General features: G+C 33.5%; 1 protein-coding gene across 6 annotated transcripts in view; it reads right to left on the reverse strand.

Moving 5' to 3' along the window:
* The window catches only part of KTN1 (kinectin 1), a 106,284-nt gene that overhangs the window by 19,067 nt on the left and 70,858 nt on the right, over positions 1-16,359 (reverse strand). For 4 of the 6 annotated variants that reach the window (XM_055303773.1, XM_055303772.1, XM_055303770.1 and 1 more), the window contains exons 20-32: positions 16,158-16,248; positions 15,521-15,589; positions 14,865-14,902; positions 13,883-13,973; positions 13,633-13,701; positions 12,533-12,570; positions 11,532-11,622; positions 11,387-11,455; positions 10,911-10,948; positions 8,473-8,563; positions 6,662-6,730; positions 5,626-5,663; positions 3,550-3,640 (exon numbers count right to left, since the gene is read on the reverse strand). In XM_055303773.1, the coding sequence (XP_055159748.1) occupies positions 3,550-3,640; positions 5,626-5,663; positions 6,662-6,730; positions 8,473-8,563; positions 10,911-10,948; positions 11,387-11,455; positions 11,532-11,622; positions 12,533-12,570; positions 13,633-13,701; positions 13,883-13,973; positions 14,865-14,902; positions 15,521-15,589; positions 16,158-16,248 (883 nt within the window). Of the gene's footprint in view, positions 1-1,189; positions 1,277-3,549; positions 3,641-5,625; positions 5,664-6,661; positions 6,731-8,472; positions 8,564-10,910; positions 10,949-11,386; positions 11,456-11,531; positions 11,623-12,532; positions 12,571-13,632; positions 13,702-13,882; positions 13,974-14,864; positions 14,903-15,520; positions 15,590-16,157; positions 16,249-16,359 lie in introns of all 6 variants that reach the window. The other 2 variants (XM_055303768.1, XM_055303767.1) reach the window with 1 other exon arrangement.

Genomic DNA, 16,359 nt, shown 5'->3' on the forward strand with positions numbered 1-16,359 from the left:
CTTCAGCCACTTCCAATAAAACAATATCCTACCTAACCTAGCTTATTCTGTTCCCTGGCCCAGATTTCTCTAGTCCCAGTATCTGTTCACGGTCTCAAATTTAGGTTTTAGTGAAAATTAAGGCAGGGGAATAGGTATAGAAATAAATACAAATCTATCACACTAGAGAAAAAAATAATATATATGTGATTTAAAAAATTTACAGAAACTATCCTACTTTAAAAAGAAGTCCTCCAAATGTCATTAAGACCTACATTTAATAAAAAAAAAAAAAGACCTACATTTAAAATTTAACAGGTTACTGCAATCCCCAAAATACTTCCAGAACGCTCAACTAAATCACATAATTAACTTTATTAAGTCATCTACAAAATTCAATACTCCTGTTCCACGTTTATCCTTTGCAGGAATTTTCATAATGCTTGACTGAACTGGCACATTAATTTGTCTCCATCTTTAAGAACAACTCTTCTTAATTACAATTCATTAGAATCTTCAAATTCATGGAACGACTTAAACTCATGGAAAGTATCTTTTATTGTTTTGAAGACAGAGAGAGCTCTATGTTTCAGGAGTACTTTACATACTCAGGTCAAGAGAATTATTTCTTCTATTAATAGCCATACTAAACATAACACATACCTCATTACTGTCTAGCCACTTCAAAACCTTAAGTTTAATCTTAACGCCACCTCTTCTAAGAAACCACTCAGAATTGATCCCTTCCCTCTACTTAGCACTTTGATCATTTTCTACCTTCTGTGAATCATCTTGATGTGCCCAAACAACCTAGGAGAGTTTGTGTACATCAAGATATTCAAATGTGTTTGTTAAATCAGTTAGATTTGGGGGGAGGGGTCAGGGTTTTTACCAAAGTGTCCTTAACCAACCCATGAGGCATACAGTGTGACAGGAGCTTACACGGGTAGCACAGATCTCCTGAGATTCTTCAGCTTAAAGCAGTAATCATCAAAGCTCAAACAATCAGGTAATCACAACAAATTGCATGCCCAAAATTAAAGCTTCAAAGAGTAGATGAAAAAAGCAGAGATGACAGAGATGATAAATGTGGATGATAAGGAGATTTTATATTTAAATTGCAGTAAAATTAAATGCTTTAGTCTGATTTTAAGACAAGCTGCAGATTTTCTCTGTTCAATGGATTGCTTCTAGGAGTTAGCATTACAACCTTGGAAGTCTTGTTCACTTTGTCCTGCAGCATTTTTTCAGTTGATGCCAATGCTTCCATTGCTTCCCAGTTTTTCTCCCGAAGGTCCTAATCATTTTTAGAAAGAATGATTTCAGTTTATCCATTATTGAAAGATTTTTGCTTTTTACTTCATCAGTATTTTGCACTGCATTTAAATGCTGGTTACTGCAAAATTATTTCAATGGGAAATATGTATATTAGCAAAAAAATAAAAGGCAATGTTTAGAAGTCTGAATGAGAAAATAAAGATGCCCACTTCCCATGTTTTAGTATACACACCAGATATGCCAGCTATAGAGTAATTACTGTGCACATGTGACAAAGAAGAAAGCATTCAAAAGTAAACAAACAAACCAAGATAAAAATATGATTTCAGGTACACCAAATATTAGAGGATTAAAGACAGGGCAAATACACAAGTACAGCAGAAAGCTTTACATGTCATTTTTAAACAAGGCCCATGTTCACTCAGACTTCCACTGCAACATAACATTTTTCCCTCTAAATAGGTTTTATTGAATTAACACTTTTCAAGTCTACCTATGAATAACAGAGTCACTCACTGTGCTTGCCCATCTTTTTTGGCATAGTCAAATGTGTATGCCATAAAGCAACCTGACATGAATGCATGAGCTACTTGATTGAGGTTGAAAACAGGGAGGCTGGAAAGCTCAACACCACATTCTCTTGGAAGAGAAACAGAAGTCATGGGAAACTGAGCTCTGAAAGATCTATTTTAACAGCATTTCATTAGCAAATACCAGTAAGGAAAACCTGCTATACTTCAGTCCTTCTTCAGACTGAAATCTACACATTAGATTAAACAAAAAGCCAATCATCACCGTTTACTGAATGCTTACTTATGTGCCCAACACCAAACTTGGTGCTTCAAATAAATTCTCATTAATCCTCACAACAACACTAACAAGTGTTTACTCCCATTTTATAGATGGGGAAACCACAGCTGAGGTGGGTTAAGAAGTTTGGTCAAATGTCCACAGCCAGGTAAGTGGCTGAACTAGAATGTAGAATAGACTGCTGCCACAATCTGTTGGCCTCCAGCGTCCTGGCTCTTTTCACACACTTCAATGCCTGCAGCGATGCTGCTGCATTAGACTGGTTTTACTATGTCCTCCTTATCTCAGATAATAAATCCAGATAATAAAACAGTGCAGATGTTAGCAGTATACTGCCAAATTCACCTCAGGTTTTGTGGCCAAGCGATGCTGTTAGTAAGGTTACACAAACATACAAAGGGCAATTCACATTCCTAATTTTGACAAACTCAGGGATGCAAGGACATGTCAACTCGTTAAATTAACAAATTAATGCAAACTTTGAAAAATTAAACTTTCATTAGAAAACACTTATCAATTTCCTATCAATATCCCCTTTAAGAGATTTCAGTAACATTTTTCAACTTTAAGTCTTAGCAATCATACTTTTGTACAAAAATTCTCTCTCTAGCAAGAATGTTTGGATTCTACTTCTGATTAGAGAGAATTTAAGAAAATCACCTAACTTCACTATTTGTCTGTTCAGCAGAAGTATTAGGATTTATACTTCTCAGGACACTATCCTTTCCCATTCTAGTATAAATGTATTCAGGTTTTGAGGCCCCTACCATCCTTAACTACCAAAATTTGAACCACCTCTTAGTTTAAAAAATGAGGCCAGAAGGCTCTGAAAGGCATTTAATTACTGAAAATACTGAGTTTCAATACTGGGTTGAAACTTAGTTTACAAAAAGGCTAGCCCAGTCAAATTAAAAGAAGATACCACTGATTTTAAAATATTGAGATGAGGGGATCCCTGGGTAGCTCAGCAGTTTAGCGCCTGCCTTCGGCCCAGGGCATGATCCCAGGATCGAGTCCCGCATCCGGCTCCCTGCATGGAGCCTGCTTCTCCCTCTGCCTGTGTCTCTGCCTCTCTCTCTCTCTCTCTCTCTCTCTCTCTCAGTCTGTGTCTCTCATGAATAAATAAAATACTGAGATGAAAAAATAATTTTTTTTCAAATTAAAGTTCAACAGAAAGTCAACTGTATTTTAATTAAAAAATTAAAAATCGGAAGCTGTAATAATTATAGTTTCAATATCTAAAGTGATTAGAAGTATACAAAATTAGTCTTTTCATTAATTTCATTATTCATTAAAATATCTGTTCTCCAATAAAATGATTACTCTAATAATCCTCCCAAAAAAGGTACACTATAAAACAGTACTTTCTTATAAAGATTAAGAAAACAACAGTAAAAGTACATTTTTTTTAATAATGGTGAAGCATGATATTTCGGTGAAATAATAAAAAGAAAAGCTTTATTCTGACAAAGATTTGCTTACATTGTTTTTCTTCCTCTGGTGTTCAACAGCCTCCTTCAAAGAATCTAACTCATTCTGAAGACCAGTTATTTCCTTCTCTCTCTCTGAAATTCTAAACCAGAACACGAATACACATAGCAATATTTTAGGTAAACAGCGAACATGATATTTATTACTACAAAATTAAAACAGAAAGTAGACGATGCTTTACAAAATGTATTAACTTAATAGGCAAATACTTTCAAGCTTAGCTATTAACTGTAACCATAGAAAACCTATTTGTGATGCATTTTTATTTTCACAAGTGACTTTTACAATATGGCACGCTGATATTTGTGCTAAAGAGAAATCATTCCCTTAAGAAACAGTTCATGAATATATGAACTGCTACAGTTATAGTTGTTTCTACTTTTATCTGTGGCAAGGAAGTAGCTATTTTCAGAAGGGTGAAAACTGATATAGAAACATTCCCTTAAATATTTTTTCCAAAAGGTAATCAGTTATGACTTTCTTTAAATGGTTAACAAACAACAAAAATATATTAATTAATGTGAGGTAGGTATCATTATTTTCATAACATTCTCAGGGCTCAGGTTTTTCTAATCCTAATGAATTATTTAATTCCCAGAAATTCAAAAGCAACGTCAAAAATTCACAATTCAATTCCACTGAAGTTGAGAGCAGCTTGGGTAAAAGTTAAATTACAAATAGCTTATCCTTAAGAACAAGGCTCTATATAAGAGGGCTCTGAGCCCAAACCACAGTCCTTTTTGGTCTGGCTTTCAAGCCAAGAGTTGATTTTATGTTTTTAAAGAATCATTTTTTTAAAAAAAGGGCAGGGGAGCGGCACCTGGGTAGCTCAGGCAGTTACGCGTCTGCCTTCTGCTCAGGCATGATCCCAGGGTCCTAGGATCAAGCCCCACATCTGGCTCTCTGCTCAGCGAGGAGTCTGTTTTTCCCTCTCCCTCTGCCACTCTCCCTGCTCGTGCTCTTTCTCAAATAAATAAAATCTTAAAAAAAAAAAAAAAAGGAACATGAAACAGAACTCTATGGCTCACAAAGCCTAAAATATTCACTACAGGCCATTTACAGAAAAAGTTTGCCCACCTTTGTGCTATACAGCCAAACTCCAGACTCAATCTATCAGTAAGTAATTCTAAACTAGTAAACCAATAGCCTTGTAAATCAGTCAAGATGAAAGAACATTTAGATTACTTTTATCACCAAATATACTTAATGTGGTTGACATCCAGCAGTCCAAACATACCAACTTAACAGAAATGACCTTAAATGTACCATCTTAGCAAAAAATACAAGCCAACAATGAAAGAAAAATGCTTCAGTAAAAAAATAAAGTCTCCTTAAGGGGAGTTTGGGTGGCTTAGTCAGTTAAGCAGCCAACTCTTGGTTTTGGCTCTGGTCATGATCTCATGATCTCCCCCCCTCTCTCTGCCCCTCTTTTTTGAGCTCTCTCTAAAATAATAAATCTTCAAAAAACAAAGAAGTCTCCTTAAAAGAAAGCAACTATTGGGGTATCTGGGTGGCTCAGTCAGTCAAGTGTGCAACTCCTGATTTCGGCTCAGGTCACGATCTCAGAGTCTGAGATTGTGCACGGGGCTCCACACTGGACATGGAGCCTGCTTGGGATTCTCTCCTCCCTTTCCCTCTGTCCCTACCGCCTCTCCGTTTGTGCAATCAATCAAGCAATAAAATTAAAAGAAAAAAAGCAACCATAAAGGTTATGAGATTTTATTTTTTTAATGCAGAAGCAGAACCTTATTTGCATTATTCATTGCCATGATATCAGGATAACTGAGATAATTTAAGGTAAGTAAAGCTCTAAAATATATTTTAACTTTATTAGATGTTTTCAAAATGCCTAAAAGACCTCACAACTTCCTTCAACAAAACTCCAAGTACCAAAAAAGGTACATCAGTTCATGCAAGGGCATAGCTCAACACTTGTGACCTGCAGAGTTCACATATCAAATAGAATTAGGTGCCATTTGAAATTACATTAAATTGCTTATCTAAGGAACCATGTAAAACGATAAAAACGATTACCACTTCCCAAACTGAATCAAAATTATTACTTACACTTTTAATAGTTCTTCATGTGGGGGAAAAGATGATGCCTATTGAAAGAGTTAAATGTTTTTTCAAAAAAAAGTTTTCTAAACGACTATAAACAATTAAGCTCTTCTCATATATAAATTAACAAAGGTAAAAGTAGTATATATTCTGTATGCCTACCACCAAGTAATTTTAATAAAAATATGTATAAGTTCATAAAATGTACTAAGCACTAAATCAAATCTTCACTGTCACTACATAGATAAACTCTTCATTTAACAAGTATTTATCAAATTTCCTACTACGTGTAAGGCACTGAGTTAATGCCTGAAATCTTCCAACTATACAATTCTTATTTGACTATATTAAGACTCCAGAAAAATAAATAAATAAATAAATAAATAAATAAATAAATAAATAAATACCGTAAATGAAGTCAAAAGAAAAACTAAGAAAAATTTGCATGTAAACAGAAATTTCACATAATATGTATAAGTACACAGACCTTCACATAAAGTATTTACATTCTTTAATGACTATAATCTTCCAAACTGAACTATTATACTATAATCTTCTCGTTGATAAGGACACATTCTTTGCCCCCTCATAATACTCTAGTTTACATCCATTCAGAGGGGGAAAAATAAATTTTTTTTGGTAATATCTTTAAAAAATTTTTTTTTCAATTTTATTTTTACCAAGCAGAATGATACCTTGAAAAAATATTTAAATAGTGACCAACTATTACTCATAACATTGCACAATTCCTAGCTTCTCTCCAAATACTAATTTGGGTGGGGGGGAGCAGAAAAAGAACTGGAATATAGATAGTAATATTATTTGCATACACCTTATAAATTATAGATTATTTTATCTTGGATGTAGCATAGGAAACAGCATAAAAAATTACTTTTTTTTTCATGACATCTGCTAAATACTTATAAATAAAACAAGATAGTCTCAGTAAAAAGGCAAAATAGTTAAGAATATTTATAGACAGTCATGGGTTATATAACTTTTTACCACATAAATGAAAGGCAAGCTACCTAATAGTACCTACCTGTTGGTAGTTATATTGCTTAAGCTGCTCGATTTCAGATTTGAACAATTTGTTTTCATCCTGTACTTCCTATTTAAACAAAAATTAAACATGAATACCTGCACAGAGATTATTTTCCATATAAACTTTTGAAACCTTCCATACAAGCCAGGAAATTTCTAAAACAGTTTTTTTTTTTTAAGTGACAATTTTAAAAGTAATAAGTTCTACATTAAAAAACAGTATGAAATTAGAATAAACAATTCAGCATCAATCTGGGAATGAGTATGTCTCAATGGAAAAAAAAACAGGATCCAGAAACAGATCCAAATACCTATAAGAATTTAGTACAAAGTGACATTTAAAGGTCAATAGGGCAAGTTCTAGTGACATTTTGGGCTGGATATTTCTCTGATAACAGGACAGTCCTGTGTACTCTAGCATGTTTAGCAGTATCAATGGCCTCCATCCACTATATGCAGTAGCACTCCTCCACCTGCTGTGACATCCAAACCTGTCTCCAGACAGTGTTCCATGAAGAACAGAACCAGTACAGTAAAGTAATAATGGATTCTTTAATAATGTGGCTAGACTTTTTTTTTCCTTCAAGGTTGAAATGTTATTCTAACTTATTCAAATAAATTACATACGAATAAGATATCAAAAAGTAAATTTTAATAAACATTGAAATGTGAAAATATTTTTATGATCATAGAGTAAGAGAAATCTTTCATTCTAAGACTGCTCAGAAAATTACTTATATTTGAGTACATAAAAGTTTTAAACTTCCAGAAGTAAGGAGAAAAACACAAATGAAATAAAAAGAAAAGCTTAAGAAAACGAATCACTTCTCATATGACAGAAGGTTAATTTTTTTATGTAAAAAAAAAGTTATAAACTGGTAAGAATAAGTCAACCCAGAAGAAAAATGCGGAAAAAACTAAAGGCCATTTAATAGACAAATGAAGTACTTCTCTCATAATCAACTGTAAATTAAAACAACCCAACCATCTTTCAAGCATAATATCAAATGTTTTCATCTTTGTCAGTGCTGGGAGAGGAGGAAAAGGAAATGGCCCTCTGTTGGTGTAAACTTATAAAAATACTTTTGGAGAGTGATTTAGCATTATCTAACAATATTAAAAATGAATCCACTTGGGAGAGAAAGAGAATGTAACAGAACCAACACTTGGACTATGAAATGTGAGCAAGAGTGGTTGGAGACAATGCGGCCATCTAAATTTGCCATCATTTCAAATCAATGTTCTCTAAGTACTTTCAAAATTAACAACATGGAGATGAAGAGATAAAGAATTTTCAATTTTAACTACCTCTTTTCAAAAAGAAATTGCATAAACCTTTGACCCAAAATGTCACTTCCCAGATTTTTAAATACAGATATACTAGGAAAAGTATTGAAAATGAACACAGAAGGATATTTGTTGTAGTAACAGAAAGCACAACTTTAAATAATCTAGGCATCTGTAAGCCAGGATTGGTTCTATAAATGATGACAGATGATACAAGAGAATACCATGAAGACAGAAATGTGCTTATGTGGAATGATCTCAAAAACATTAATAATTGAGGGAGAAAATCCAAATAAAAACATGTGTATGGTTAAATACAGTGTGTTTAAAACAAGTACATGTATACATATTTTATCCATCGGCACTTTCTCAAAAGATACACAAATATTTGATAGTTTCCTGAAGAATGAGACCCAGCATGACTGGGAGGCAAGTCTCTATTTTCTTTTGTGGTAGTTAAAATTGTTTAAAATATGCAAAGACAATAATTAACAATAATTAATTATAACTATATATATTCACCTGTAACAGCTTTATTTTGCTAGAAAGATCATTCTCCCTCTCTTTTAGTATAGTTTCTATTCTCTTCATTTCATTTTCCTTTTCTTTCAACCTAGAATTTTTATAAAGACCTTATATTTAGTTACATATAAAAAAGGACAACCAGATTTCAATAGCATCCCTAAGAAAAAAAAAGACAGCAAAAACAATGCCTCACAGCTCCTTCTTTCCATACTACACCAACTTATAAATTTGTTTTAAAAGACATATTTCCAGAATCACTCAACTCAAAGTACATCATAAAACTGCTACAGTTTATTTCGTAGTTAACATTCCTTAAGCAAGAATGGCTTTACCTAGGAAGAAAACTTAAAAAATTTTAAAAATGAAGCCATTAATTGGTTGACCCTCGAACTAAAAATATGCCCAAGCCTTTGTGAAATGATTCTACATATAATTTAATCTGGTTTTCCCTTACCCATAATACATATTAGTCTTACTCTAGCTCAAGTGAATCCCAACTGGCCTTGTCATCCTAAGCAACAGACTTCTAGTATAAACACATTATTTTAATAGTGTTAACTGTTATTTTCTCAGGGCAAGAACCCATTTTAGCCATTCAGTATTCCTGTGCCAGAGGGCAAACAGGTTCTCAAATATCTGCTGAACTGAAAGTTATTTTTATCCCACCTTAATGTAGTAAGAATTTCAAGATGTTTATAGATCTACATGAAAAATGACAATAGACCACACATGAAAAATAGGATTAAAAGTTTTGGGGGAGGGGGATTCCTGGGTGGCTCAGTGGTTTAGCGCCTGCCTTAAGCCCAGGGTGAGATCCTGGAGTCCCGGGACTGAGTCCCACATCCGGCTCCCCTGCATGGAGCCTCCTTCTCCCTCTGCCTGTGTCTCTGCCTCTCTCTGTCTCTCTCATGAATAAATAAATAAAAACTTAAAAAAAAAAAAGTTCGGGGGAAAACCCCAGCAAAACTTAAATACATATTGCTAAGTGAAAGATGCCATTCTGAAAGCCTGCATTCTATAGCATCTCAACTATATGACATTCTGGAAAAGGCAAAATTATGGAAACGGTAATTACAGAGATCAGTGGTAGCCAGAGACTTGGGGGGGGGGGGTGGAAGAAGGAAGGGATGAATAGGTAGAGCCAGGAGATTTTTTTAGGGCAGTGAAACTATTTTGTATGATATTGTAATGATGGATACATATCATACATTCCTCAAAACCCACAGAAGTCTCTGGGAAACAAACTAGGGGTGGGGGAAGGGGAGGTGGGCGGGGGTGGTGGGGGCAACTGGGTGACGGGCACTGAGGGGGGGCATTTGATGGGATGAGCACTGGGTGCTATACTATATGTTGGCAAATTGAACACCAATAAAAAATAAATTTACAAAAAAAAAAAAAAAAAACCCACAGAAGAGTGAACCCTAATGGAAACTATGGACTTTAGTTAATAACACTATCTCGATGCTGCTTCATCAACTATAACAAATGTACACCCTAATGCAAGATATGACAAGACAAACAGGGTCGGGGTGGAGGAAAATAGGAACTCTGTACTCTTCTCCCAATTTTTTGTAAACTTAAAATTGATCCATCCACAAATTCTATTGATTTTTTTTTAAAGAAAAATGTGATGCAGAAATACAGCCAAAATCACATACTTTAATGAGTTATATACTACAAATGGGCCGGAATGTGTCCCCAAGCTTTCTATTAGCAAATGAAACAAAAATACCTTGACAGTTACACAATGTCCCCATGATAAACAATTAGCTATACAAATGAGAACTTTAGTGTCAAGAATAGAGACATCTCCTTTGTCTTCATAAAGACAATGACCTAATATCCTCAATATCTTACTTTTAAAGACACAGTTTCGAAGAGCCACTTCTTAAACATCCATAAAGACTGATGGCAGCACAGCAAAGCAAAATCTCTTAAAAGTAATTTTATAGCATGCCAAAAAAATGAAGTCCAAATATCCTTCTCACCACTGTGGACTCATTTAAGATAAGAAAACAGACTTTTTAAGACAAAAATTTCCTAGGATGAACATCTATAAAGACGGATACCTCCTATGCTGATCAGATTCAATGTTTTTACTCTTCAGCACAGTAACTGATATGACGATATTAGTCTCCTCAAGCAAGTTAGCTTTTTTAGAAAGATTCAATAATCATCAAGATCATAACTAAGATTATCTCTTGGATGATGGGTTTGAAGGGCTTGGAAAGGATAAAGTCTCTGGGTATCTAAAAGCACAGAAAGAGCCTCTGTTTTATTAAACCAAACAGAGACTTACTAGTTTATTTGCCTCTGGACTATCAATTCCTAATTTAACAAGAAATGACTGAGAAGAAACTCATCATGATATTCAAGTACATTTTAGAAAATAATGAGAAGTCCCTCTTTAAAATGCAGGTGAAAATTATACTTACACAGTCTCAAGTTCTTCCAATCGTGATGCAGAACATGCCTAAGAAACAGATTTACATTTTTAATTCTAACATCAAAAATATCAGGTAGTCATCAATGAAATAAAAACATTAACTATATGTTAAAATTAGGTCATTTATAAAACAAAGACAGAATGAACTTTATTTAACTGAATTTTTTAACTGTAATCCTTTACTTAAAGGATTACAAATTAACATACCAAATAAACATAGATACCTATGTGAGTTTAAGAGTCAATCTCAAAAAGTAAGGACGAGAAATGCTTTTAGGCTTAGGCTGACAAATCAAGGCAGGAAAACTTACAAAGATAAAATTTAACTTATTTTATCAACAACTACTCAACCATGATATGGTAATTTTTATGGCAAGTAAACTCAGAACATAGTTATTTCCTAGCATAGTAAAAAAAAGATTCCTCATCTTTTATGTAATACGTTTGGTAATGTTTATACTATACCTCTTTCAAGTTATGCTGTGCTACCTCCTGAATATGAGTTTTTAAAGATTCATTTTCTTCTTGAAGATCCTGAAAAAGAACTGGTATGAATTGAACTGATACTCAAGTATAAAAAAGTTGTTTACTTTTGTTTTTAATTTCTCACCTGTAACCATTTCCCTCGACTAGCCAGGTCTTTCTCCTTCTCTTCTAAAACAGTCTTCATGGTATTCATCTGTTCCTCTTTTCCTTTTAATCTGACAATAATTTAATAAGAACTATCAGTGAAAATGTTACACAACTACACAAACCAAAATTATTGGAGACTGGAAAAGTAGACTTTAAGCTGTATTTACAGCCCAAACTAAAATATATAAACTAAAATATACATAAAATAAATTAAAATATATTTCAAGTATAAAGGCCTACAAGATTTTGCAGATAATAAATTAAGAAGTATGGGACAACTGGAGCGCTTGGGTGGCTCAGTCGGTTAAATGTCTGCATTTAGCTCAGGTTATGATCCCAGGGTCCTGGTAGTAAGGCCCATGTCAGGCTCCCAGCTCAGAAGGGAGTCTGCTTCTCTCTCATCTTTTGCCCCTCCCCCTGTTCCTCTCCTGCTCACATGTTTTTCTCTCCTGTGCTCTTTCTCTCAAAGAAAATCTTAAAAAAAAAAAAAAAAAAAGGAGTAGAGAACAATTAATGAAAAAAGTTCATGTATCACTGAAGATCCAAATACTACATAAATTAGGGTAAGCCCTACTCTCACCCATATCCTGTTTAAATCAATACCAGCAAATTTAGTTCATTACTACTGGTTTGGCTATAAAATATATAGCCAGTTTCACAATGACTATCAAAATGGACAAAGAGCAACATCTCTGTCTGAGGTCATATTCAGATTTTAAATTATGAAAAGTAAGACTTTCCACTCTATCCCCATTCTCAATCAAAAAGCCTTTTAAGTGAAATTCTAATGAAAAACTTAAAACCATGATAACTTTGAGATATATTTTCATATTCCTAAAAATGCTACTTGAAATTAAATAAAAAGCAGCTATAATTTTCATTATAACTGTATTTGATTTGTATTTGATTTGTACATACTTGTATTTAACTTGTGGAAAAGACATATTAAAAGGAAATAAGAGAAATGGTACTACTTACAAGTTCTGAAGTTCCTGAATTTGAGAAGTAATAGATAACTGAAATATAAAGAAAAAAGCAGAAAAAAAGCAATTTATAATCCTTTCAATTTACTGTAAGCTTTAGGATAAGCTTTAAAATGCATACACTTCAAATTACCAAGACCCTAGTTGAATTTGCCAAAATGAGATGTGTTTGGATTTTGCCTTCTCTTGATTTCAATGACAGTTACAAAATAAAAATAATACATCTAAATAATGTGATAATTTCTAAAGTTGTGAAAATTAGAGTATTAACTGTCCATTTACCTCTCTACTATGTCAGAGCTCTTCTTCCTTCCAGGCTTCAAAGCCACCTACTCAACAGTACTCAACATTATCCTTTCCTCATCATACACAGTAATTCAACAGCACTTTTTATCCCCCATTGTCGTCTCATAGTCCCTTCAGATTTTGGCTTAGATGTCAGATCCTCAAGAGACTTTCCTAATCTCTCAATCTATACTAGAGAACTGTGATCTTTTCATCATAATCTGTTTCATTCACATATTATCTTAAATCACTAACCCAGTGCTTTCACAAGTAGAAGAAACTCAGGAAATACTGTTGAATAACTCTGTTGGATAAATGGCTGAATCATCAATTCCATCACACTCACAATTTTTTCAATGAAGCCTTATCAGATTAAATTCATCAAAACCTATCTATGTCCAACAATGCCAGCTACCTCTGAAATCCCACAACGAAGTTTGTACTTGTTCTATAAGCAAAGGTTGAGCAATACATATTCTATAACAAAATATTTTAATCCATGCAATAAAAAAAAGGTTAAAGAAAGATTTACCAAACTGTTGTGTGTTCAAGTTGGCAAACTAAAACAAAACATTAATACAAAAAACTTTCTAGAAAAGAATCTTTAAAAGTTAAAAAATATATTGATTAAAATATCAAGAACATTTTCTCAAATCAAGCAAAAATAATTAAATAAAAAGCACATAACCCAAAATACTTACAGCACACTAAAAGTTTTTTTTTTTCCAAGTAACAAGAAAAAAAAATCAAACAGCTCATAAATACACATACACTAACAAATCTGTCATGCTATGGCTCTGGGATTTTTACCTGTTGAGCCTTTTCAAGCTGGATATTTCCTATTTCTTCTTTTAGAGCCTCTATTTCCTGTTTCAAATCCTTGACAATGACAAAACAGACAAGATTGGACAATGGAAACACAGAAATTGACATAAAATGCAATGTACAGACAAACACATGAAATTAAATGATATTCACTAAAGTTGATAAACACACACACACACACAAACACACACACACACACACACACACACACACACAGTTTTCTCTCTCCCAATACCTGAATAGTTTTCTCTTTATTAGCAACTTTGAGAACTTCTGCTTCCAGAAGCTCTTCCACAGACTTGATCTTTCCATCCTTTTCATGGATCCTTAGATGAAGAAATGCAGTATTTTAAACTTTAATAGAAATCATCAAGATCCACCAAGACATAAAAAAAATAGCACCAACAAGGATCATCCAAAACAACTCTTCCCATTTTAAGTAAAACAGCAACGTATCTTGCAGATAAGGGAAAAAAATACTTAAAAGTCTTCCTAAATGAGGCATGCCTGGGTGGCTCAGTCGGTTAAGTGTACAACTCTTGATTTTGGCTCAGGTCATGATCTCAAGGTGCTGAGATCAAGCCCAGTGTTGGGCTGAGCACTAAGTGTGAAGCCTGATAAAGATTCTTACTCTCCCTCGCCCTCCCCCTGTCCTCTCTCTAAAAAAAAAAGGAGGAAAATAAAAGAAGTATTCCTAAATGATAATTAACCAGTAAATACCAAATGGCTAAAGCCTATGCACACAAAGAGAAGCAGGTGACATGCTTTGAAAGCACACAGAGAATGTTAAGACGTGTACCCTGAAGAATACTAGAAAGAATCAAGTTTCTCTCAACAACACTGGCTTCCAGAGTTCTGAAAGCAGTGGCAGAACCTTTACAAAATTATGGCATCAAACTTTTCAGAGGTCAAGAGAATACATGATCTCTATATCCAGTATAACCTGGTTTTCTTTTTTAATAATTCTTACTACAAAAACAGAAAATTAACAATTTGATGCCATAAGTTAAGAAAATAAATGGAATTATAGAAATAGATGTTTTAGCAATCATACTGCACTAGGAAAGCACAGCTAAATTTCCTTAATCCACCAGTGAAAAATTCTAGAGTGAAGGCTTAAACTAACACATATACCAGGCTAAACTGCACAAATCATGATTTATAAGCACTAAGAAAATGGACCAAAAAAGAATGATGAATTTTAAAATGTCACTTACACTTTCTTAAGTTCTTCAACTAGAGATGCAAAAGAAACCTGGAAATAAGAAGGTATCCTACTTAGTAATTTGCTCAAAATATAAATGAATTCAGAAATAGAATAGTATATTACACCCTCAAATTTTCCACTATACCAAAATCCAAAGGAAAACAGTAAACCCAGGAATTGATTCTTTCTAGGTTTTTTAAATGTCATATTATGAAAATGAAAAGCACTCTGAAAGTAAGTAGCTTTAAGTCTACTTATGATAAGTGTAGGCCAAAAGAAAAATCAATAGATACACATCATAACTAACTTAATAATTCTAACCAGGTAAGAAAAAAATACAACTTGGAAACTGCCTGATTTCAGATAGCTTCTTCTACTGCTATTTAGAGCCTTTACATTTGTACACTCAAAACCTTTTATTAAAAAAAAAAAAAAACTTTTATCATCGCATTAAGCAGCAATGATATCCTATCTAGAGTACTCTATCCAGTGCATGGCATAGTTAGCATTCAATAAATTGCAGCTTCTAGTACGTTATTCAAGTCACTAATCATTCACAGATTAATATTATGATTGGCAAATCCCACATCAGTGAAAGGAGGAAAAAACGACAGACTTGCTCTATTTGAACGTAACAGGTTTGTGTAGTTGCAGGATCTACATTACCTGATCATTTTGCTTAGCCTTTAAGTCTTGAACTTCTTTCGTCAGAGATGAATTTTCTGTTCTTATTGCCTTTTTCAAAGATACAAAAGCACAACATACTTTCACTTACTAAAAAGTCACCTATCTTCAAAATATCCTACCTTCTCATTTTTTTTAGCTGCTTCTCCCCCTCTCTGGAAGGTCCAGACATCTCCTTGTCACACCTGTCTACAATTCTACAACTTCTAGAGATAGTCAAATGAATTTTAATTCATTTATCCCCAACAAGTATTTCCACTTATGTTTCCACAACCTCAAGAACACACAGTATACCACTGTCAAGTCATTTCTTCCCCTAACTCAAACTTATGAAGTCTGTTAGTTATCATTCGGTTATACTTTGGGCATAGGTGAAGGTAGGGAAGCATATATTACTAACCATAAAAACGGTATTTCATTAAATAAATGCTACAATCAACTATGCATTTTTTATTCCTAATAAAATGTTAAATTTAATGGGGAAAAGATCATATATTCATAAAATGTGGATAATACTAAGTTTTAAAAGCTGTGAGGAAAAATCTTATATTACAATAAGTCCCCTTCAGGATTTTTACTGACTAACCCACAAAGAAAACAAATACACAAAATGTTTTACATTCAGTTCCTCCTCTTTTGTGGCCACTTGAATAAGTCCAGTTTCAAGTAATTCCTCCACAGTCTTCAATTTTTCATCTTTCTCTTGAATGCTGAAATCATAAATTTAAAACATATTAACTATTTTTCAAGGTAAATGCTATCACTGCTAAATATTGCATATCAATCAACTCCTGTGTCTTTCTTAGGAAATGAATTTTAGG

Source organism: Nyctereutes procyonoides, unplaced genomic scaffold (genome assembly GCF_905146905.1).
Source record: "Nyctereutes procyonoides isolate TBG_1078 unplaced genomic scaffold, NYPRO_anot_genome, whole genome shotgun sequence".
Classification (NCBI taxonomy): domain Eukaryota; kingdom Metazoa; phylum Chordata; class Mammalia; order Carnivora; family Canidae; genus Nyctereutes; species Nyctereutes procyonoides.